General features: G+C 43.3%; 1 protein-coding gene across 14 annotated transcripts in view; it reads left to right on the top strand.

The window, feature by feature from the left end:
- Positions 1 to 24327, top strand: part of AFDN (afadin, adherens junction formation factor) — a 98030-nt gene that overhangs the window by 4287 nt on the left and 69416 nt on the right. For 12 of the 14 annotated variants that reach the window (XM_027081207.1, XM_027081246.1, XM_027081237.1 and 9 more), the window contains exons 3-7: positions 917 to 1080; positions 3555 to 3715; positions 10788 to 10945; positions 17648 to 17759; positions 18904 to 19071. In XM_027081207.1, the coding sequence (XP_026937008.1) occupies positions 917 to 1080; positions 3555 to 3715; positions 10788 to 10945; positions 17648 to 17759; positions 18904 to 19071 (763 nt within the window). The remainder of the gene's footprint in view (positions 1 to 916; positions 1081 to 3554; positions 3716 to 10787; positions 10946 to 17647; positions 17760 to 18903; positions 19072 to 24327) is intronic. The other 2 variants (XM_027081217.1, XM_027081290.1) reach the window with 1 other exon arrangement.

The following is a 24327-nucleotide window of genomic DNA, read 5'->3' as shown; positions in this document are numbered from 1 at the left end:
GTTGCGGCGAACACATGTGATACAAGAACGGATACTTGTGTGTGTGTGTGTGTGTGTGTGTGTGTGTCCATGTTTTATTTTGTTTCTGCACCATGGTTCCAGCTAAAGTACCTTTTCACGGAGCCACAGATCCCGTTTGCTACGTAGTAGAACTCTTCTGGGGTCGGGATGACAGGAGGGTGCTGGGGTAGCTTGCAAGGAAGCGGAGATGCTCGCTCTCAAAGCAGAAGGCGGTTTTCTTTCCCAATAAGATAATCTTTTATTTTTCTTGATTCTTTACCAGCCAACCTATTAAGTCACATAAAAATAATCTGTCTCTGTGTCATCTGCTGGCAGGCCAAGTTATAAATTAAGAATAAGGAAACGAGTAAGATCTGGAAAAGAAATTAGAAGTTTTTGCACAAACACAGTACTTATAACTTTGCTTCATCAAAGCCAGTTTATTAGGGCTCCTCTTAACATTTCTTTTGAAGTTAAAGAAAACATATTTAAAGTAGACGATGATTCAAACACTTAGTTATTTCCATATTTTCATTAGTTTCCTTTTATTTAAGTTACTTCATGTAAATTATTTGGATTTTTATTTGTTAAAAATAATAAATAAGCTGGTGTGATTCCAACCCCAGTTTTCTAACTGGGTTTGGATTTTCTTGTGTGTTTGCTTCCTTGGTTATAGTTTTGAATTAAGATACAATTTACACACGGTGAAATGAGATCTTGAATGTGTATGTTTTGATCAGTACGCTCACGTAACTGTCGGCCCATCAAGACAAAGAACGTTTCTCACCCCAGACCTTCCCCTGCCCCAGTGGCTCTGTTTCTGGCTGCAGCGTATGAGGTGAAGTTAGCCAAGCCATAGATAGCTTTATGTCATTCTGTGTCATAGCCAGTGTAGTGATAATGTTACTTTTATCAGAAGGCTCAAAGTAACGGACCTGAAAAGCAGGAAAAAGAAGGTGTTATCCAGAACTTCAAGAGAACTCTCTCAAAGAAAGAAAAGAAGGAAAAAAAGAAGCGAGAAAAAGAGGCAATGAGGCAGGCGTCTGATCGAGACGATAGACCTTTCCATGGGGATGACACGTAAGTTAATTTTGGAAATATTCCTGTTTCTTTGTGTTCTAAGCCCGGTGTTTTCCGTGTGGCAGACCTCCTTAAATTACCAAGTGAAGGCCGAAGGGTGCGCCTCAGGTAAGTGCGTCGGGGCTCGTGCTGGGTCCTCGGCGTCGAGGGAAGCCGGTGGGGCTCTGACTGAGCTGCACGGGTCGCTCACAGGGCTGGTCTCGCTGTGTGCGCTCTTCTTAAAGATGCGGACTGATGAACAGTGTTGCCGTTCCTGGGTAGACTGGGTGCAGGGTGTTCTTCGTCTCTGCCTGGCCTTTCCTTTCCTTTCTGTTGTTTTGGTCCTTAAGGCAGCAGTGGATTCTTAGACACCTCAGGTCCTCTTAACACCTGATCAGAGGTTGGCAAGACCAGTGAGAAAAGCTGGTGTTCGCTTTTCAGGTTCAAATGCACCGTCAGGTTCACTCCAGCCCCCGCCCACCCCCCTTCCTTATTCTCGCACAGCAGCCCCATCACAGGTGTCTTTGCCTGTCTGAAGGGATTTGAGCTTCTGACCTCGGAGCTGAGGGAATAAGGGAAACCGCTGTGTTTCGTTGTAACAGAAAGGACACGTGAGCAGAAGCTGGCCTTTGCTCGTCGCTTGGAGTCTCCTGGCCTCTGTAGCCTTGCCAGTTTTCAGTTCATGTCATTCTCTTATCGTGGTTTCTCTTAGGCCTCTTCCTTGCCTTAGAGTTGACGGCATAGTGTTCTGTTTACAGCTTATTTTAGAAAGTCAGAGTAGATAGACTTGCCAGAAAGGGAAAAGGAGCTTCTTGTCACGTATGAACCCAAAGAGAGCTGTAGTTTGTTTATGCAGCACAAATATGTGCACTTCATATATCTATGTAGAGAGTTTTTAAACAAGTATAATCAGTCTTTTGAAACCAGAACTTTTCACATGACATTTTTCCACTAAAATTATATGTATTTCACGTAAATACACAGTCAAATATATATATGTTCACAAAAAACATACATATTAAATAATTTAAATGATTGTGCAGTATTCTATCGTATAGTTTTCCCATAATTTATGAAACCAGCCCTTTTCATGTATTTGTGGAGAGTTTACAGGGTTTTTTTGGTATTATAAATGATACTCTGGTGCATATCCTTGTTTTTACAATTTTGAGGACTCATGTGAATATTTCCTAAGGAAATGCTCTGGAAGAATGGCTCAGAGACCCCTTGGGATGCTTGTGTTGCCAGACAGCCCCTGGAAAGGTCTGCACAGCCCACGGGCCCTCTCGTTTCCATACCCTTAGTACTGCTGAGTGTAACAGAGCAGAGTACGGTCTCTGCAGTATGCGAGACCTTCAATAACTCGAGCTTACTGTATCATTAACAAGGTAGATGTCTCTCTGCACGTTTATTAACTGTTGCTATTCTTCTGCTGCTGCGGTGACCTCTTCAAGTCTTTTTTCCATTTTTTGGTTGATTCTAAGTGTTGTGTGTGCCTTGAGGATATTAACCATTTGTCAGTGAAGGGAGTTTACTTTAGAGTGGAATTTGAGCCCATTGTAGAGTGCATCCAAATGGATTTAGATATTAATCTGTTAGGCAGAGATGCCTATGGGATGCACATGAACTTTTGACTATAGTATTACATAGTAAGGCTCTACTTAGTGTATTTATACAAGAGAAAGAACTTGTATACATAGATTGTTCATATATGAAAAATACCAAGGAAAAGGAGAGTTTAGAACTTAGGCTACAGTTTATTCTATTTAGTTAGTTTATGGGGGATAAACTATTTGTGTTAAGGAAATGAGCTACTTAGAATGAGTTAAATTTAACTTATTGATTCGAAGCTTGACTGACTTAATGAAATTATTTTGTGATTTTAAAAATGGCATCCTTAAAGTATATTTATCAAAGTTTAGTCAAGCATATCAATCTTACCTAAATATTTAGTTTTCAACCCATCATTCTATACAGTTGACTCGTTATAGGAACTTACGGAGCAATTTCCTTTTAAAACTTTCGCTTCCAGAGAGTGAATGGTGGTAAATCTCTCAGTTGTTAAACAATCAGGCTGTTTGAGTTCTTCAGGATTACTGTAATTTGAAGACAGATTTTTACTAAAGTATGTTCAATCCTTTATTTCTAGTGGTTGGAATGTTGTATCCCTCATTTAGTCTATTTTAAGATAACCGTGGTAGAAAGAACTGAAATGTATAATTTATACATTCTAGCTTTATTAATGAATACTCAATAATTAAGTTCTGTAAACTCACTATAAAATTTTAATTATAAATTTCTGCTTAGTTCAGTATTTCAGCTGGTATTGAGAGGAAGTGTATTCTCTATCCCTAGTAATTAGCACGTGGTGAATGGTACGCGGCAGAACTGTGTAGGCTAATAACGTCTGCCATTTTGAGTTTTGTATGATTTCAGTATAATTGTTTCTGATATAAAATTTAAAAAATCTTGTTATTGCCTTTTTTTCCTTACAGTGAAAATTCTCGACTGGCTGCTGAGGTTTACAAAGACATGCCTGAAACTAGCTTTACCCGAACGATTTCTAATCCCGAGGTGGTTATGAAACGACGGAGACAACAAAAACTGGAAAAGAGAATGCAGGAATTTCGGAGCTCAGATGGGCGGCCTGATTCAGGTGCAGACTTTGAATTGTTTTTCTGTTATATTTGTTGTAAAGTCTGTTAATTTCATAATCCTTTTTATATATGCATGAGGCCCTGAATAAGTGAAGTTAATGGGCGATGTGGCCTGTTCATAGCAAGCGTGTGCCATGTGTGTCTGGTACAAAGTCAGTTTTGCCTTCAATACGTTTAGTTACGTATTTATCCCCAGTATGGCTTTTTTGTTTTTTAATTCTGGAAAATGTCAAGTATATACAAAAGAATAGAGATATAATGAACTTCCCATGTGTTTATTACCAAGCAACCTTCCATAATTAACACGTTTCATCTCTGCTTCTACATGTATTGCTTTCATTCCCAGACTGTGTTATTTTTGAATCAAATCCCAACTTTCTCATTATCTCATCCATAAATATTTTGATATATTTACCTGAAAGGTAGCAATTCTAAAAAAGCAAAAACAAAAATAAAGGAAACCATAGTACGACTGTCACGTAGAAGAGAATCGACAGTGATTCCTTAAAAATCATCAGCTACCTAGTCACTGTTCAGATTTTCCTGGTGTGCCTCAGTTAATTCCTTTAGTTGAGCCAGGATACAAATAAAACCTAAATGTTGCGCTTGCAATTGGTTAATTTGTCTTTCCTGCCTTTCATTCTAACCCCTCCCCTCTCCTGTATCTTAACCTCTCAGTTTGCTTGTTTGTTGGTTTGTTTTAAAACCCTGGGTTGGATGTCTTGTAGGTCTTGCTGACGGCATCCTGTGCGGTTTTCCTCTTGTTTTCCTGGATTAGATAGAGGTACAGGGTTAGCGTTTTTGGTGGTAGGTGGTGGGACAGGAATATTCACCTTAGTGTCATCCCCAGGTGAGCAGTGGTTTGTAAAATTTTAATAAGCTCATGGATGTAAAGCTTCTCAATGTTTGTCCATCTTTTGCGGTTACTGTCGTCTGATTCTTGAATGGTGGCTTCGAGCCAGCGGGGCTGTCTTCCAGCTGGCACCCGGGTCTGTGACGTGGCCCAGTGATCTCGAGAGCTTCCCTGGAGGATAGGATGTCTGCTCACCTCGTGCTTTCCTGCCCCAGCCCAGGAGTCAGCTCTTCCTCGGAGGAATCCTGTTCCTTTTGCTGGGATAAGTGTCTGGTTGCTAGGAGCGCTCTCTGTTACTGGTTAGTCTTTGCTTCTAAGCCTGTTTGGTGGACAGAGCTTAGGAAATATGTGTTTTTTTACTACTTGGATTTTAGAAAATCTGGGTGTCTTTTCTCTAAAGGTAAAATTCTTCCCTCCTAAGAACAATAGAATAATTATTAACAACATAATTATATTAATCAGGTATAATACCAAAATCAAAATAGGGCTATTATTAATACCAATATGATACTGAAAACATTTTGCTTAAGCCTCTTGTGAAATCTGTGCTGTGTTTGAAATCGCATGCTCGATTCCTGTGTATGTGATTGTGTGCCCACATTGATTTATACTGAGGTTTGTTTTACTTTACTTTTGACTTTGCAGGTTTGCTTCTTTAAAATTTAGTGTTGTTTAACAGTTTCTAAGTCAAATCTGCAAAACAAGGTACGTTTAGAGAAGTCCAGCTTTTTTGTCCCTGTGGACCCCTTGAATCAAAGGCAACATCCTGTACACATGTCCCACCGTGATGTTTCCTGGAGATCACCCTGTATTTCTGAGGGAAATAAAGGTTAAAACGAGAAGTTAAAACACATGACTACTCTGTGAGCTATAAATTGGTTTTGTGTATTTTTAGCTATTTGATATAAAACTTTTATTTGTAATTAACCTGTAATTATACTTAGCAAGTAAAGTGGTTTTGCTTGTTAAAAAATAATAGCATAATCATTTGTTTCAAAAACAATCCTTGTATTAGAAGGCTGTGTCGTTGATCCAGCCTTTCCTAAAAACGTCTGACCTGGTACGTCATCGCCTCTGCGGCTCTGGTGTAGCACTGCGCTCCTGCTAGCTCACGCACGAGTTTTAAGGTCTGAGTGCTGGGACTGGCGGCTTTTCTCTGGAGCCGGGTTTACAGCAGTTTTGGTTGGGAAGGTTGCTTAATTGTGGGCCCATTCTCTCAGCTCCAGGGCTGAGTCAAAGGGTGTTAGTCCCTATCCAGACCCTCCTATTATCCGATATGTTTATGTGGCAGCAGGTGGGATCTGTCAGGGGAAGCTGTGCTCACACTCGCGTCACACCCGTGGGAGCAGCGTTATTCTCTGCTTTATTAGTGGTCTCTCTTACCTTACCTCCATTCACGAGGTAGTCTGTGGACCATGGTTCTGAAATGCATGGTTGCTTGATTCTGCCCACTTGACAGAAACTGCTGGTGACCCCATTTCTGGTGAGCTTGCCCAGAGCTTTGTGTTAGGGTGGCGTGTCATACGGCACCAGCCATGGTGGGAGCCGGCCCTGAGACCTGGTTGTCTCTCCAGCATCACGGGTTTGCTTTGACCCTTAGTGCCTGTATGAACTGAGTCTCAATTATATGTTTCATGGGAATTATAGTATCAGTGATTCAAAAAAACTAGGACACTGAGAGACTTATTAGTTCTATAAATAATTTGATAGATGGCTTTTGAGACCTAAATGATTATCTGCTTGTATATATTCTGTCTTGTTCAATCAGGAATTGAAAAAGACAAGAAAAAGAAAGTAAGGAGAAAGGAGGGAGAAACTACAAAGGTGAGGAAGGAGAAATGTAGTAAAAGTTTTAGGAAGGACGAGAGGAATGCTCAGAGGTACCTGCCACGTGCTGACCACGCTTCCGACCACGGGAAGGAGTCTGGCATCGTTATGGAAGTAACTTCCTCAGTGACCCCTTGAGGAATATTCAAGTATAGGCTCAGGGGTATGTGAGTCAGACTAAGGAGAGCTGGCTTAGAGTGTCCGTTTTTATAAGTAACTTAACAAAATCTTTTTATAAAAAGTATGTCTTTAATGTGGGTCAGGATGTAACATTATATATGTTGTTAAGATAAAGCAGGAAGCTTTTTTTTTCTTTTTTTTTGTGGTACGCGGGCCTCTCACTGTTGTGGCCTCTCCCGTTGCGGAGCACAGGCTCCGGACGCACAGGCTCAGCGGCCATGGCTCACGGGCCCAGCCGCTCCGTGGTATGTGGGATCCTCCCGGACCGGGGCACGAACCCGTGTCCCCTGCATCGGCAGGTGGACTCCCAACCACTGCGCCACCAGGGAAGCCCTAAGCAGGAAGCTTTTTGCAGGTAACTTCAGCCTGTGTCCCCAGAGATCCATGTTTATTTTCCTGTGCCATTGGGGGTCCTTTGATGGAAGTATTTGGTATGATCTGTTAATAAACTGCTGAAAGAGTTTTAAGCTAGGGATTGAGAACGCTTTCAGTTAGCCCAGGCCTCCAATCTGGAGCGGTTACTCTGAGAGCAGAATCTAGGGTTGATTTGAGGGAATTGTGGTCAGAAGCAGGTGTCCCCCTTCAAAGGCTCGTGTGGCCCCGGAAGGACCGAGTCTCTGAGCTCAGTCGGGGACAGTGGTCATGAAGAGAGAAAAGCGGGAGCGATGTTAAGAGAGAATGATCGGGAAGCAGCGCCAGCCTGAGTTTTCTGAGGAGAGGAGGCCCTCCGGATGCCGCCCTGCCTTGAGCAGGATGGATGTGGGTCTGGGTGAAGGAGCATCCGGAGGAGAAGACGGGCTTCGTCTGTGTGTCTTGGGAGGGGCCGGCGTGGTGTGGGGGGTGCCTTTAGGCTGCCAGCTCGGTGGCTGAGTGCTAGTCAGCGGTGCCAGGTGGAGAGAAAGATTCGGGAGCAAGCTGTTCTTGGGATGCAGCATCATGGGCATGGAAGAGATTTGGTGGAGGTAGGAAGTATACCGGTAATACACGGCCATTGTTGAGCAGTAGGCCAAGACAACAGGAACAAAACCCCAGAGAATTAGGAGAAGAAACAGCAAAACACCCACTGGAGTAGAGCTTGTCTGTTACAGGGGTGGTTGGGTGGAAGGAACATTTTTCTGTACAAGCTCCTAGGAAACCCTAAAAAACTGGATACTGTTGGCAGAATAGCTGTTTGTGGTTAATATTAATGCAGTCAAATATAGTAAGTTCAAGTGTTCTGTTGGTTTTTAATAAACAACTTACAAAACGATATCCTTATAACCTACTGAGGCTGTTAGCTTAGCGCTTAGGTTGGTGAAGAATGTTGTCACGGGTGGGTAAGGTTCCCTGAGAGTAACAGCCAAGTCTGTAATTTTCCTGTCTTGTTCGCCCGAGCGTTGGTTCCCCAAGTTCTGATGACGTACTTAAAGAGATCTGACTCACTTCACAGTGGATCAGAAGTCATAACTTGTAACAAGCCTTGGCCCCGGAGCTCATAAAGTATTTTTAACACTCAGACGTATTTACTTTCTTGATGTCTTCCAAGTATAATTGACCTCAGAATGCCCTTGGGAGTCAGCCCTTCTGCCTCAGTTTTCTTGTGGACAGCAGTCTTGGAGCTGTGGAGTGCTAGGACACGGACTCTGGAGCTGGGTTCCGGTAGGGACCCTTGTGTTCCGTGGGCCACGCTTTCTTCATCTTCTGAATAGGGGAATCATCCTCCCTTAATTTTAGAACTGAAATGTATATTTATTTATACAAACAGATTTTAGTCGATGGTAGAATTTTAAAATGTTAGCTTTTCTTCTATCTCCCCTTCCTTAGGAAATTGGGAGGTATGTATTTCTGTTGTGATGATACTATGGTATTATGCTTGTAAACTAAAAACCTCTTAAATTAGACTGTATCCAGTCAGTTACTTATTAATCTGTCCATGGATGTCGGTGGAGTGTAGGTCCTCTCTGCTGTTGTGTAACTGTCAGTTCCTCCCTTTATGTCTGCTAGTACTTTATGTAGTTAGGTGCTCATGTGTAGGGTGCATATATATGAACTGAGTGTTCTTGTATTTATCCCTTTATCATTATATAATGCCCGTCTTTGTCTTTTGTTATAGACTTTGCTCCAAAGTCTGTTTTGTCTGATAGGAGTATTGCCACCCCCATTTTCTTGTCATTTCTGCTTGCATGAAATAAATACCTTTTTCTTTCCCCTCGCTTTCAGTCTGTATGGGTCATTAGCTGTGAAGTAAGTTTCTCGTAAGCGGCGCATAGGGGCTTCTGGTTTTTTATCCAATCATCCATCCTGTTTTTTGACTGCAGCATTTAGTCCATTGACATTTGAAGTAATTATTGATAGCTGTGTACTCACTGCCATTTTAGGACTTGTTTTCTGCTAGTTTTTGTACTTCTCTGTTCATGTCTTCTTTCTGTTTCTTCCCTTGTATTTTGATGATTTTTTTTAGTGGTACCTGTTTTTTTGTTTCTAGTTTTTGTGTGTTTATTGTAGGTTTTTGATTATTGGGTGCCATGGGTTTCATATATGTTGATCTGTATCTACTTGTGGTAAACTAGTAGTCATTTAAGTGCAGACACATTGTAAAAGATCTGCATTTTTTACTTCCCTCCCCTGCACTTTGTGTTTCTGATGTCACATTTTATGTCTTCATGTTGTTGTCTTGTTTGTTTTCTCCCCCTGATTTCGACCCCGCAATCAGGTTACAAGCTGTTCGGAGCCTAGGACGATGACCAGCTCATGCTGTGTCCTCAGCGTTGGGACGGGCGGTGTAGGGGGACCTTATAATCCCTGTGGGTTTGTAGATAGCCTGACCCCTGGCCTGTGTCAGCAGGTCCGCGTTCTAATACCAGCCTGGGCTTGCTGGTTCTTCTTCTTTTTTTTTTTTTTAACATCTTTATTGGAGTATGATTGCTTTACAATGGTGTGTTAGTTTCTGCTTCATAACAAAGTGAATCAGTTATCCATATACATATGCTCCCATATCTCTTCCCTCTTGTGTCTCCCTCCCTCCCACCCTCCCTATCCCACCCCTCCAGGCGGTCACAAAGCACCAAGCTGATCCCCCTGTGCTATGTGGCTGCTTCCCACTAGCTATCTACCTTACGTTTGATAGTATCTATATGTCCGTGCCACTCTCTCACTTCATCCCAGCTTACCCTTCCCCCTCCCCGTGTCATTGCTGATTATTCTTAAAAGACCAGTGTTATTTTATTGTAGTCAAGTTGTCATAATGCAGTGTGTGCCAGACTTGTTGAAAAAGAGGGTGTGAGAAACATTCAGTAGCCAGAGTAACTGCATTAGAATTCAGAAGAGGCAAAAAGGAGTCATAGAGATTTAGAATTTGCTTCAAGAGATCCACAGATGTTTAATCTAGCTCTTTAACGTAGAGGTGAGCAGAGGAAGTCGGGAAGCCTCCCCGAGGTCCCACATAGCATGGGGATGTGGCACCTTGCCTGAGTTGCCTACCTGCCCCCAGTAGTCTTTCAGCTAGACTTAAGATTTTAGGGCTTAAAAATCTTAGATCATAAGTAAAAAGCAAATTATGACACCAAAAATGTCAGTAATATAGCGTATGTAGGATTGCATTAAAAAGAAATATACAGACAAAAAGAAAAGCTGAGGATCTGCATTGCTCTGCCCTAGTTGACTTTTTTCCCTCCCGAATGAGTTCACAGCTAGAAATGACATTGTGGTTTGCAGCACCTGGAAATGTAGATAGAGCCCAGTGCTTTGGTGACAGGTTCCTTATGAAATGTCTTTGGACTCCAGCACCTGAAGTATCCTGATTTCTGGTTCACTTTTTTAAAAAACTGAGTTATTTAGTGGGATTAATATTGTTTGGGGTTTTCAAGTTTCAGATTGTTGGTCAGGAAGTAGCGGAAGTGGGGAAAGCAGATGTCTAACGCTGTGTAGGTAAGGAAGTGAGAAGGCAGTCAAAGCAGGAGCAGCACTTGGAAGAAGCTCCGCGGTTTCTTCCCTTTCTGTCCTTTCCCCACAGTGGAAATCAGTTCGTCATTATAAAAACTGCACGGGCTTGAAGGGAGGACAGAAGCAGCCTAGTCACACAGAACTACTCACCCTGTCTAGCACAGGATCACTGGGTCGGCACGTCCCTGCCAGTGTGTGTCACCTACCAGGAAGTGGGGATAGAATTCGTATACAGATCTCTGGTATTGGAATAAAAGTTGTGATCGAAGATGTCACAATGTTTTTTGCAGGTGGAACATTGAGAATTTATGCAGATAGTTTAAAACCAAATATTCCCTACAAGACGATCCTGCTGTCTACCACAGATCCTGCAGACTTCGCTGTGGCTGAAGCTCTAGAGAAGTACGGTCTGGAGAAAGAAAATCCTAAGGATTATTGCGTTGCCCGCGTGAGTACCTGCCACGTCGGTACTTACCCATATTACACGTGCTAGAACTTTGCATTTAAATGGAAAGGTATTCTTTAAAGGAAGTCAAACTTAGGCTAAATTTCTCCACACTGTATCACTTAGAATCTGGTAAACCGAAACCACGTGTAAATATATACAAGAAACAACATTCTCCTTTCCATTACAAAAGTAATCTGTCTTCCTGCTGTAAACTAAGAAAAGTATAAAAAGGCAAATGGAAGAAAATCCTCTATAGTTCTAATACCAAAGGATAAGCGCTATTAACATTTTGATGTATATCCTTCCAGTTTTTATTTTGCATATCTATAGGTAACAATTTTATTTTAGTAAAATCTGCTTTAATGATTTTTCCTTAGGGTTTTTACTAAGATGTATCCTAACGACCCAACTTTAAATAAATCTTGGTTTGCTGTGCATCATTAACCGACGTTTGGCTGATAGGTTTAGTAGTCATCCGTAACTTCTTGGCGATAAAGGGTGTATCTTTGACCCTAGTACTCAAGAAATACAGTGAAATTTTATGCCTCAGAGTTGAATTGGTGACACTAAATAAAATCAAGCAGAGTTTCTCTTCTAAGACAGACTTTTTGGAAAATTATTAACCTTTAAGTCAGTCGCAAGTATATAATAACTTCTTTATACGCATTATTTCTCTGTCAAAATCTCATTGGAAGTAGATTTTTTTAAGAAGATATCCTTCTTTCTCTCATCTTAGCAACTGATTATTAAATAATGAAAGTGTGGTTACTTGTTTTAGTTCTTGCCCTCGCCAAGATTATTGAGAAATAATTAAAGTACAAGGTATTACATGTATTTAAAGTTTATAACACCATCGGTTTGGGCCTGCAGCACAGTGAACGTTTCCTTCCCCTTCAGAAGTTTCCTGATGCCTCTTTGTATTTTTGTGTTTCATTGTATGGACATGTCACACTTTGTTCATCCATTCACCTGTTAGAATTTGCGTTGTTTCCAGTTTTCAGTTTTGGGCTCTTACAGTAAAACTGCTGTGAGCATACATGTGCAGGTCTTCTCATAGAAGTACTTTTTTTCTTGAGTAAATACTCAAGTGAACGGCTCCGTAGGAGGCATATGTGTAACTGTTAAAGAAACTCTTTCCCACCTGAGTATGCCATTTGCATCCCCACAGTCATATATGAGATGCCGTTGCTCTGCCCCTCGCCCATGCTTGGTTTGGTCAGTCATTTAAACTATTAGGCATTCTGATGGGTGTAGTTGTATCTCATTGTGGAGGAAACTTGAGTTTCCCTGATTATCTGTATACATGTCAAGTCCTGTGTATGACACATGTACTGTGAATATTTTTTTTCCCAGTCTGTGGCTCGGCTTGTCTTTTCATTTTTAAGATGGTATCTTTCCGTGAGGAACAATTTATTATTTTGTTGAAGTCCAGCTTGTTAACTTCTTAGTGCTCTGTACTTTCTGTATGAGAATTCGCTTCCTCCAAGGCTGCAGACACGTGTACCTATATTTTATTTTAGAAGTTTCATGGTTTTAGGTCTTACATTTGGGTCTGTGTGTTCCATTTCAAGGTGACATTTGTGTATGGTGTGAGATTAGGGTCGATGCTCATTTTCTTCTGTACAGATACAGAAAAAAAGACTTTATTTTCTCCCACTGAGTGCATTGGCACCTTGTTGAAAATCAGTTGGCCATATATGTTTGGTTCTATTTCTGGAATCTTCTGTTTCATTTGTATATCTTATATCTTTTCACCAACACCAAACTGTTTTGATTACTGTGGATTTATGGTGAGTCTTAAAATCATATAAAGTCCCAATTTTGCTTTCTCCTTTGGCTTTTAAAAACTGCTTTGGTTATTCTAGGTTATTTGCATTTACAAATAAATTTTAGAATCAACTTATCAATTTCGACATAAAACCTGCTGGAGTTGTGACTGGGTTTGCATTAACTCTGTAGATGAATCCGAATGCTAACAGTGTTCAGTTTTCCAGGCTGTGGACAGAGTGAGTGGTCTTCTGTAAGCTCTCAGCAGTGGTTTCTAGTGTTGCTACAGAGAGAATTAAATAAAAGGCCTTGCTTGAGTTTTATGGCTTTTTTCTTTTTGCTGAAAAGCTGAGACTTTATATTCGGTTGGAAAAACCATTTGGTTAGATGTGTAATTTTATGAATAAAGTTCAATTTTCATCTGAAAATAGATGAGAAAGCAGATGTTTTGATTCCACTGAGATGACAATAAAGGATAAAGCCCTGTGGGAGTGCACGAGAACAAAGAGAGTGAGCGAAGGGCCAGCAGAGCAGTTGTAGATGAGAGTCTGAAGCAGCGGGTGGGTTAGTATCTAAGTTGCTGGACCTGCAGAGGGGGCAGCCGAGGGGAAGCGCGCAGCTGCCTGTCTCCCAGCCCCTAGCGGACTCCGGCATGAGGGGCTCTGGCACGTTCTGAGGCGGCATTGAAAATTGGGCTGAAAACAAATTGGGTGGAAAGTTTTTATAAGCAGTAGTAGCCTCCAGCAGACTGCCTTCCCATCCAGCTGCTGCGTCGTCTCTCCATCCGAAGGCCAGAGTAAAACCGCTGGGGGAGGAGGCCTTGGCTTTGGGGGTAACTGGCATAGCAGGGTCTTTACCACAAGCAGGAGGATGGAGGGGAAGGCTGTACCCAGAAGATTGAAGGATTCCTCCCGGAAGGCACTTTCTGGTCAGAGAAGAAAGATCTGTATGGAAACTGACCTTTGGACGTCTGGTCCAGCAGCCGTCCTCGCCGTTACCGTCAGCTTTCCTGTGACTCGTTGTCTGTGTGAGTGGACGGCCCAGACTCAGTAGACATTTGCAAATGCCTTTAAAATGAAAGACAGACCAACACAGACAGACACAAGAGACAAAGCAGATGGAGTGTGGGAGAGCTAAGAGACTCGGCGGACGGTGCATCCGGAGCACAGTGAGGAGAAGCGTGCGGGGGCTCCTAGGGATTGAAAAGCCCAGGTAAATGAGGGGTGGGGGCAGAATGTCAGTGGAGGGATGAAAGAGCAAGCGGAGGAAATCTGCCGGAGGACAAAAAGAGAGGGGCTCGGGAATTTAGATGATCGGTGCAGAATATCTTAACATTTAGCCCAAGGAGGACCAGGTAGAAAAAGCAACAAGAAATGGAGAGATAGACGTTACCAAAGAAGCAATGCTAGACCATCTCCCAGGACTGAAGGATTTGAGTCTCTAGGTTGAAAAGGCCCACTAAGTAATGGGACAGTTGCTTTGAAAAAGGCCCAAACCAGGGTGTAGTGAAAGTGCAGGAAACTAGAGAAAAAGAGAGGGTAATGATCGCAAAGAAGCAGGTTCAGGGCTTGTATAAAGGGTTGGGGGGCACAGTTGCAGCAGTCACTTCAGCAGTAGCCGTGGACTTTGGAATTCAGGGGAGCGGCGCTTCCTGATGCAGAGGGAACCGACTTCTAGCCACACCCTCTGTCAGGCGCCGGGCGGCTGGAATAAAGACGTTTTAAGACACACACGGCAAAAATCTACCACCCACGCAGCCTCTGTCAGTAAGGTGCTGGAGGACATTCTCCAGCAAAATCGTGGTGTAGGCCAAGAAAGGGAAAAACGGGGTGTCGCAGAACGGGCTCTAGCACAGCAGAAGGGAGTCCCCAGCGACGGGGAAGGAGCGTCTGGGGGTCGCTGTGTAGCCGTCCTCTGCGGCACCTGTTTCAGAGTGGAGGTGATGTCTGAGATGGAAAATATTCTTTAGAAGTACGGTGGTAAATATTAGTTTTAACGTCAAAATAAACAAATAGTAAATTCCTGAGTGTATTTCTGTAAAAACTTTTTTCCCGTGTTGTGTGTTACAGCAATAAACTAAATACTCATCACTTAAGGAATACTTTGAATACCTTGTCATTATGAAACATTTTGAGTTAGACCAATACCAGTTGACTTAGACGTATCTACATTTTATACAATACCCTATTTTTGGAAAAACAGTCACCATACAATAAAACCAAACAACAAAATTCTGTGTGTATGTATACGTGCGCACCAAGAAAGGTACATGCATAGGAAGAATACACACCAGCTTAACTACCTACATGAGGGGAGGGAGAGGAACAGGAGACTTCAAAATGTTACATGTGATCAAGCCATGCACCTTCTTATGTAAAAAAAAAAAAAAAAAGCATAATTATAGAAAGCATGATCAGGAAAATACACTTATTGTCTCACAGATTTTTTTTCCCCTCCTCCTTATGCTTTTCTGTATTTGAGTTTTTTGCATTGAGCCTGTGTTATGTAGAATCAGAAGGAAGGACAGCAGAGCTCATTTCACTGTGGGGTGGAGGAAGGTAGATGGATGCTCGTGAGCGTTTGCTTTTTGCTGCGCCTTTTCTTTCTTTTGGTCTTATTAGAAAGAGACTGAAAACCCGCCTTACTTTGGGGAGGGAGGGGCTGGGAGGGCGAGGTTGGGAGGATAGGTCATCGGGATAATCACGCATTCTCTCCAAAGGGAAAGAACCTGAGATTCAGGCCACACTGGGCGTTTTCCTCCTGCAGGTGAGTTTGAGACAGGGGGACCCTGTTGTCATGATGGCTTCGTTGCTTTCCTGCTTGGGAGAAATAGCAGGATGGAGCAAGCATTAGTGTATGTATGGAAAATATATTTACACCTAAAGAATAATTGTGTCCATGGATTAATGGTAGATTTTGATACACGTTCCTCATAGTTTTGGTTAATAACTGCTGTAAAAAGTGTTCTTAGGATAAAACCAGTAAGACAGCGGTGTAAATAGGGTCTGCATTGCTAAACAGAGGGCTGACCCTTCTCCAGCTGGGTCCCTGTCAGGCTGTGAGCCCAAGGGCAGGAGCTTAGCTGCCACTGCCGAACACTTGGGATTGCTCGAGCGTTCGCCAGGGCAATGTTAACTTTTAAGTGTACATAAATCTGTTAAATAATTCTCAGTTCCATAGAGGTGCATTTGATAGGATATGTGGTAGTGAACTTTATAACATTTTTTTCCTTTCTTTAATTTCTGCCGTGTTTTTACTGATGAAAATCAGAAAGTGAAAGAACACCTTAACCAGGGCATGAAGTTATTGGGCTTTTACTGACGGTCCCTTTTGAGATCACTTGATGACTTCTTTTGAGGGTCGCCTAGTTTTGGTTTTTATTCCTCTCTGTTCTTGCGCATTTTCTTTCGCAAGCTTCAGGAGGATAAATTAGGAGTTGATTATTGTTTTAGCCTTGAGATGGAAGCCCTTTGTTTCCTTGCCGTCTCATCCATCATGTAATATGTAGCCCTTTCATATTCATTCATTCATCTGTTATACCTATTCAGTGAATTACTCAATAAACATGTAGGTTCCTCTTATTTGTTAGATACTGTGCTGGGATGCAAGAATAAGAGCTGCCTTCAAGAGGTTACAGTACAGGGAGACAGAGAGTCCGAGAAAGAAATGCAGGCGAGGAGCTCGAAATTAGAACGGAGGTCAGAGCAGGCTCCCTGGAGGAGTTGTACTTGGGCTGGGAGGTGAGAGGGCACGCTAGCTAGACCCGAAAGCTGGGGACGGGCCTTTGAGGCACAAGGGATCGTGGAAGCATGAGCTTTCGTGGCCCAGTCGAGAATTCGGAGAAGTTCTGTGTGACTGGATCTATGAGGATACGTGACAAAGACTGCGACTTGAAGAGATGAGTGAGGCTCAGGTCCTGAAGCAGTGTGTGCTCCAAGCCCACTGTACTACATGTAATACAAGACGCTGTAAGGAAAGGTTGGTTACTTTAGCATAAGGGTGTGTTGTAATAAACTTGTCTTTTTGGGGTAATTTGCAGCAGTGCGGAGCAAAGTTTTACAGTTCTGTGGAAGTCTAACCCATCTGGTCTATGCACACGATGATCTAATTGGGAGTGAGGTCTGTTAGGGTGACGTTATTACAGGAACTCCAGGCTGAAAATAATTCTCAGGTGCCAGTGCCTGGCTTCTCCTGTTTTCTGTAACCGTGTTTTGGTTGGTGCGAGCGGTGGGGCAGAAGTCAGCGGGGGGTCGGAGACAGAGCCCTGCGGCCGCTGGTTCTGTTCTCTGAGTTACAGAGAGTTTTCTCGAATGATTGAGAAAAGTCGTTTGCTGTAAAACATAGAATAAAGAGTAATCCAGTGTTACAGATTTTTGAGTGTGGTGAATGCAGTATCTCAAAGCATTTGTTGAATGAACGGCCCAGTAATACGTCTAAATGATCTGATTAAAATTTAATCATAAAAACGAATTTTCTACAAGAAAAAGAAAGCTAATCTCTTGTGTGGTTATGTGATGGTTACACCCTAAAAGGTTACCTGTTAGGTGAAACTCCACACTAAAACGTTTGGTTATGAAAGCTGGGTCCTGCAGTCCCCTTTCCCGAAGGAACTACGCACAGGTTGACTGTCGCGTGCAGTCTTTCCAAGAGAGAGTTTGTCAGAAAGCAGACTCAGACTAGTATGGGCCGGGGAGCCGGGCGCAGCGCAGAGAAGCAGGTGAAGGAAGACGGTCCGGCTGGCTGGCCAGGCTTTCAATTGGAAACTATTTTCCGTCACTTCTGTCAGTGTTTTTGAGAATTGTTCATTGTGTTTGACCAATTCAGTTCTATCTACAGTGACTTTTTTATTTCCTCAAAAACAATACATCCTTTCTTTTACATACCTGCTAATTCACGTTTTGGGTGTAGTCACAGCTCATTGTTCTTCCCTCCCAGGTGGTGCTTCCTCCTGGGGCCCAGCATTCTGATGAGAAAGCTGCTGAAGAAATCATCCTTGATGACGACGAGTGTCCTCTACAGATCTTCAGGGAGTGGCCGAATGACAGAGGTGAAGAGTAATCTTATTTGTCCAAGACTTACCTCTGTGATGCGTTACACTCCGACTTGAAATATTAGTCGTTTAACTTACTGGAAGGTGTAGGAAGGTGCGCGTGGCAGTCTTTTGAGGGCTGTTTGCTGTGCAGGTTTCTGCCCCCTTCTTGGACTTGCTGGGTGGTTCCTAGGGGGTCCCCGCATCCTGAGGGCCGCTCTCTGCTGGTGGGTCTAGTGGGAGACCTGGCACAGACCGTTTTGTGGCAGCAGGAGTACCGTGTCCTGAAGAAGCTGGACTTCAGCCCCGTGTCAGGACGTGGGAGGTGGGTGTCTGTCAGCAGCGGGATCCTTTCCCTGCCGACCAGATGGACTGGTGATGTTTGGACAGATTTGTTGTGATAGGGAAAATAGCCTTCAACCCTAAATACCGTCTAGTAATTCAGTCATTTCATGTAATGAATCCAGACTTTTCACTATCGAAACGATTTCTCCTAATTACGTCAAAGCAGTGAGGGTTTAAAGGTATGTTTTTTATGAAATAGAGTTTTCTTGCTTTCAGATACACATCTTAAGCTACCTGTCGCTCTGTGGAGGGCCTTTGCATTAATAAAGACATAAAAACTGACTGCCAGTCCCACTTGAGTGTAGACCGCGAGTTTTAAACATACACTTGCTTAGTACCTTTTCTCAACAGTATAAAGCTAAACTTTATTAAAGTCAGATTGCTTTGAATTCTGAGTTAATTCAGTTGAATTAAATAAGATCAGGTTAACTAAGAATGTATGTGTATTTGTGTGCGCATGTGTTATTACATGTGTGTATGAGTGTATTTATTGATCATAGGGTTCTTTACCAATAGAAACATTCATGTATTCTGAAACTGGAGTGTTGTCTTTCATGCATGTGATATGCTTGGGAGGGGGTTAATTTAAAATAATTTTTGGAAATTGCTTGCTAGAGTTTTCAAGAACATGTCAAGAGAGTAGTATTTCCTCTGTTGAGGGAAAGTGTAAATTGGGTAAAGCTTTTGCTTAATTATTCCCTGGGAGATGTTATTAAATTACATTTTCTTGATAAATCTTTGAACAGTTGATTGCCAGTCAGCTGGCCGTCGACACTCACTTGAGTCTGGTTGCTAATTTACAGTGTTACTGTTCTAGGGATTTTAGTCTTTCAGCTGAAGAGGAGGCCACCAGACTACATCCCAAAGAAAAGCCAGAAGCACATGGATGGGAAGCCGCTGCACGGGAAGGAGCGAGTTGATGGGTCTGGCTACGGCGCTGCACTCCCACCGGAGAAACTGCCCTACCTCGTAGAGCTGAGCCCAGGTGAGAGGTGTTACCAGTGTACATTCTCAGCTTTACATGTTGTTCTTTTTAATGAATGTTATTTTAATTGGTCTTTCTTTTGACTGACAACCTTTTTAAGATCATTTATTTAAAAAAGTAACCATCATAAGATGGTATTCATTAAAAAAACAAAAACCCTTAATTAAGGTTATAGGATATGTATATCTATATGTATATGCATTAAAATATGTATATGCATTAAAAATAAACTTCACCTGCACAGAAATAAATACTGAAAAACAAAATTTTAGTGAATATAGAGAATTTAAGAAGTTTAAATGATTTACTCCCTTTTAAATTTTTTTTCCAAAATAACCCTGTAAAATACTTCACTACTAAAAATGAGAAGCTGAAATGTAGTCCTCTTAGGACAGACGTCATGGAGGCAGGTGTGTGTGTGTTTATCACACTGTTGCTTCATGGATGAACAGTGTCAAAAGAACATTTGTAAATTTAGTTACACCTAAGAAGTCCACCTGTAAGAGGAGCGACGCTTGCTTAGTTTCACAATCATAATAGACCAAGTCTGCTCACGTTAAGCCTTCCAGACACTTCGTTTGTTGAGCTCTCCTCTCTGAAGCTAAAGCTGTTGTCATGACTTAGCCGTCAGGCAGAGAGATACACTGACATTCTTAAGGAAATGTTTTCTACACGCGCGTCGTATGTAGTGTACGTATTCGTACGCACATTTAATATATGTGTGACACGTTTGCTTACTGTTCAGCTGAACTGTATCATTTCTTATTTATTTGGTTAAAATGATGGTATGTGACCTTTATTGTAAAATGCTGTGAAGAACAGAGTGTTGTCCCTCCCACCCAGAACTGCTTTTTAAATAGAGCTCAGTAAGTAATTATAGAAGAAGTGAGCTGAAAGCAGACTGGTTCTGTAGATAGCCTGTGTCTCCTCGGGCGGCAGTTATGTTTTTCCCTTTGATTCCTGAGTATTTATTTTTGTTGACAAGATTATAACTAATGATTAGATGTGGCACTTGTGGTCCAGGGGTCTCCATGGCACAACTGGGTTGTGTTATATTGGTACAGGGAAAATGCTGTTGTTTTGACTGATACTCCATAATTAGTAGTCCGTGGCCGTGTGCTGCAGGTCGTGGTTTTTATGCTTAATTATGTTTGAAGGTTTTTTTAAATTGATTAGCTGTTTATGAGGAAGATGTGAGTGTTGCCTTGCCTCTCAGTTCTCCAGCTGAAAAGTTCATGAAACTTTGGTTTTCTCACAGTGGTTTGCAGACATGATTAGTGGTGAGGGTTTGGTGCTCAGTGGTCCGAGGCAGTGAACGGCGACTGGAAGACAGCCATCTGTTTTTGCACTTAGAAGTTTTTAGGATCATCTTTGGGCATTGGGTCTGCCATTCAAGATTTTGCATTACGTGCTAGAAGCTAATGATTGTTTTCTCCCAAACTGAAATTTTTGAAAATAGGAGTATTAACCCAGAGAGAGTTGATGAATAGCACCTGACGTAGGATGATTTTCAAATGAATAGTGGAAAGTTGACTTGGTGGGCAGCAGAGACAGGATGAGAATTCATCCATTTATTTCTTTGACAAGTACTTACTGACTGCTTACTGTGTGTCAGACACCGTTCTGGACCTTGGAGATAGGAGCACACCAGCAAAGCACATTAAGCCCCTGGCCGTGGGAACGTAGATTCTAGTGGGAATTGGCGTTCTGACTGCTTGCTTCATCCTTACGGCCTCCCGGGTAATAAAACAGAGAGAAATTTTTTGTCGGTGTAAGAAACTGATGGATCCAAGATAAACGCTAGCTGTGTCCTACTGGTTACCAAGTACTGGCGACAGCATCTGTCAGATGCTTGTTAAAACACGGCTTCCTTCACGGCCCTCTGCCACTTTAGCCAGCGTTTACCGAGCTGCTGCTTTAGGCCGTGCAGTAGGTACACAGGTGACTCAGGTGGCTTCCAGAGAGACTCGTGGTCCGAATAGCTGGGCAGCCGGGGCCCCCGTGAGTCTGACGCGCCCGAGCGCCTGGGCTGCCTGCTGGAGAGCTGCAGCGCTCCGCAGGTGCCTGAAGTTCAGCTCCGCGCAGCACTCGCAGGTGAGCAGGTGACGGTGGGGGGGGATGGGGGAAGGCCCGGTTGCCGGCCGGGGTCTGTCTCACTCCAGAGCTGTTCTCTTCACCAGGTCACGCTGTCTTCTTAAGGTGTCGCTGCTGACCGAGCCCAGTCAGCACGCGGAGTGAAATGGACTTAGTTTCCCTGTGTTCGTGGATGCTGACTTGTTACTGAGCGACTGTTTCCCTGGACACGTTGTCAGCCAAGCACGTGTCCTCGGGGTTGGGCCGAGGTCCTGTAGGTGTCCTTGGAGGCTTTTGAGATGTGGGCGGGTGCTTCCACTGTCTTTTGGAGGGACGGGGGTAGAAGTCGTTTTCGTCCCTTGCTCTGGGTTGGGCTGTGCTCTGCAGGGAAGGAGTGGGGTGGGTCTCCCTGTCACGGACAGACAGCTGCTCCCCTGCTGCTCGGGGACTCCCTGTCAACTCAGTGTCCCCCTCAGCAATGTGCCCACGCCGCGCGGAGCATGGCTGCCGTGTCCTCCAGCCCAGGGCTGGGGCGGGACGTGCCTTTCCCCCTGGACAGTCGCCTCCCTGCAGCTCACCCTCTCCTCCTCTCCCCTGCATGCGTCTGCATGGCCTCTGTCCGCCGCTGCTGCCTTCACCCGGGTCCCGCGCGTGTGTGCGCGCCCCAGGGAGAAGGGGTCGCTTTGCCTGCTACGGCTGGCGCGCTTCCTGCTACTGTCTCATCTCGAGCACTAACAACCTCGCGGGCAGAACAGCGGTAACTGACCAGATGCTGGATGTGTTGGCTTTTCAATTAATATAAATAACTTTTCTTAAGAGTTTAATGTACTTTCATTTTATCTCTATCTAGTTAACTCTTCCGTATCCAGGATTCATTTCATTTAATAGCAGCTTATTTTGCAGAAATGTCTGGTGTCTTTGTTCAGGCTAAGTTTTAAGTGGGAATTTGGACTAAAGGAGGGAGAGAGCTGTTTTCCTGTCCTTCGACCCTGTGCGCCCCCAGGAGGAAGAGGGGGAGACACGGGGGGGGGGAGGAGGTGCGGATGGGGGTGGGGGAGGAGGACAGAAGGAGAAATGGGGGTGGTGGGTGGGGGAGGGAGCGCCGATCGGGGCCACGTGTCCGGTGACGCCAGGAGGCTGAGAAGGAAGAGGCCGCCACCCACTTAGTGCCGCTCGTGTCTGTATCGTTCTCGCGAGGCGCTCGCTGCCATCGTGAGCAGGTTTAGGGCGTCCTTGGCCTCGGCCTGCCCTCCTGCTTGAGATCATTTCTGGTTGGCGCAGCTGGACCTTCTTACTTGGAACTTGTTTCTCAGATTTTGTGCATTAGCATCTATCATCTTAAATAGTACATGGAAATACTTCCTTTGTCTGTTTTTATATTTCAAGTGTCATTTTTTACATGTCGATGTAACAATCAAAACTTTCTTGTATATAAAGTTGACTCAGCCTTTCGGCATCTTATCAGTTTGTTGAATTTTCTCCAAACTGATCATACAGGTTTTCATTGGATATTAACCAAACTTGGAGTTTTAGTTTTTTATTCTTTTAAAGAAAAATGGAAACAAGGGATATTTAGTACCTATTTTGATATAATACGTAAGTAGAGTCTAAGACAGGTTTCTGTTGTTATTTTATTCCTGAAAAGGATTCCTTAATGTTTTCACGTGTTGGTTACTTTCACACTGTAAAAGAATGGAGCAAACAGAGAGACAAATACGTTTCCTCTTTTACCTGGTATGTACCGAAAACAGTTTCTTCCCTGTTGTACTGGTTCGCTAAAACGTAAGCGAACGGAAGCTCTCTGGGGGCCAGGACATGAGCTTACTTTCTCACCGCAGACCTCTGGCGTCCGCGCGGCGCCTGGGACACGGAAGCGCTGGTCAGCACTCCTTAAACGCGTGAGTCCCCCGCCCTCTGTTTGCAAGAGACGCCCCAGGCCGTCGTCCACCCAGCTGCCCAGAGGCAGAAGCAGGCCTGGATGTGTAGACATGCTGTGCAGTGACACCGGAAGTGTCCTGAAAAACGTTCTCAGGCTTTGCTCAGAGTCGTCTATTTTAAGTGCGTCCCAAACGTTGGACATTTGACTGGTTGTTGCATATTCCGTTCGGTAACCCCAAATGGTATTCTAACGCTTGTGCAAGCCAGGAGAAGGAAGAACATGAGTATCGGGAGGTGTAATTATATGCGCACAAAATAGACTCTGAAGATTTGCTTCTGGGTGGGGCAGGACTAGGCAGGGGCCGGGTGGGGAAGGGTGCGGTTCACCGGGTCCTTTTTGTGCCTTTTGAATTTTGCACCATATGAACGTGGTACGTGTCTTTAAGGTAAAAGTATGAAATATTTCTAAAAAGCATTTAAAGCCTCTGGAAGAAGCACTCGTCTGTGTGGTAGGGTTACTTCGGAAGATTTATCTCCGCCTTCAGAGGCACTGCGGATCCATCGTAGCTCTCAAGTGAGGAGAGATGTGCTCCGGTACTTAAGCCAGAAATAGAGCATTTGTAGAATCCCTGTTGTGGAAGGGGATAAAATTTTAAGGTTTTTGTTTTAAGCCACAGTTTTACACGTTTGTTACTGCCTGTGAGGTGACTGTGCTCTTACTGAGGAGGGGCCTTGGATCTCCAAGGAGCTGTCAGTTACATTGTGAACGTTACTCGCCTCCGTTTCTGGGTTCTGCCCGAGGTCCCAGAACTCTGTTTTATCTGCCACGTGAGTGGCCACTGTTTAGGTTATTCAGGATATACCTGTAAAGGTATCTTTGTTTTCTATTATTACTGTGAAGCAGAAAGAAAGAAGGGATTGGGAAGGTTTATTTCTGATCCGTCTGTCGATAGATTTCTGTCACAGAGAAAGGAGAGACTGAGAACGTTTGTATCTCTCCCTTTCTTTTTATATTTCTAAATTTGTGGATGTAAATGTTGATGCAGAAAAGTATATAATACCCATTTATTAGCTCACAAGGGACCCTTCAGCAGCATTCAAAGTTCAGAAGAAAGCGAATGTGGAGTTTTCTTTCACCCCTAAACAGACATATTTTTCATGTTCTTCTGCTTTTTAAACATTGTGATTGAAACAGTTGTTCTTGATCACTTATTTGCTTCTTTTGCTTTCTTTATAATTCATTCGTATAATTCTGTGCGAGACCGTATCGCATTATTCTGTTCTCCGCATTTTTAGTTAATAACT

This window comes from Aethalodelphis obliquidens, unplaced genomic scaffold, assembly GCF_003676395.1.
Source record: "Aethalodelphis obliquidens isolate GAN/ISIS:26980383/991018 unplaced genomic scaffold, ASM367639v1 scaffold3, whole genome shotgun sequence".
Classification (NCBI taxonomy): Eukaryota; Metazoa; Chordata; class Mammalia; order Artiodactyla; family Delphinidae; genus Aethalodelphis; species Aethalodelphis obliquidens.
Note: the sequence above shows the minus strand (reverse complement) of the source record. Positions and strands in the feature narration are given on the sequence as shown.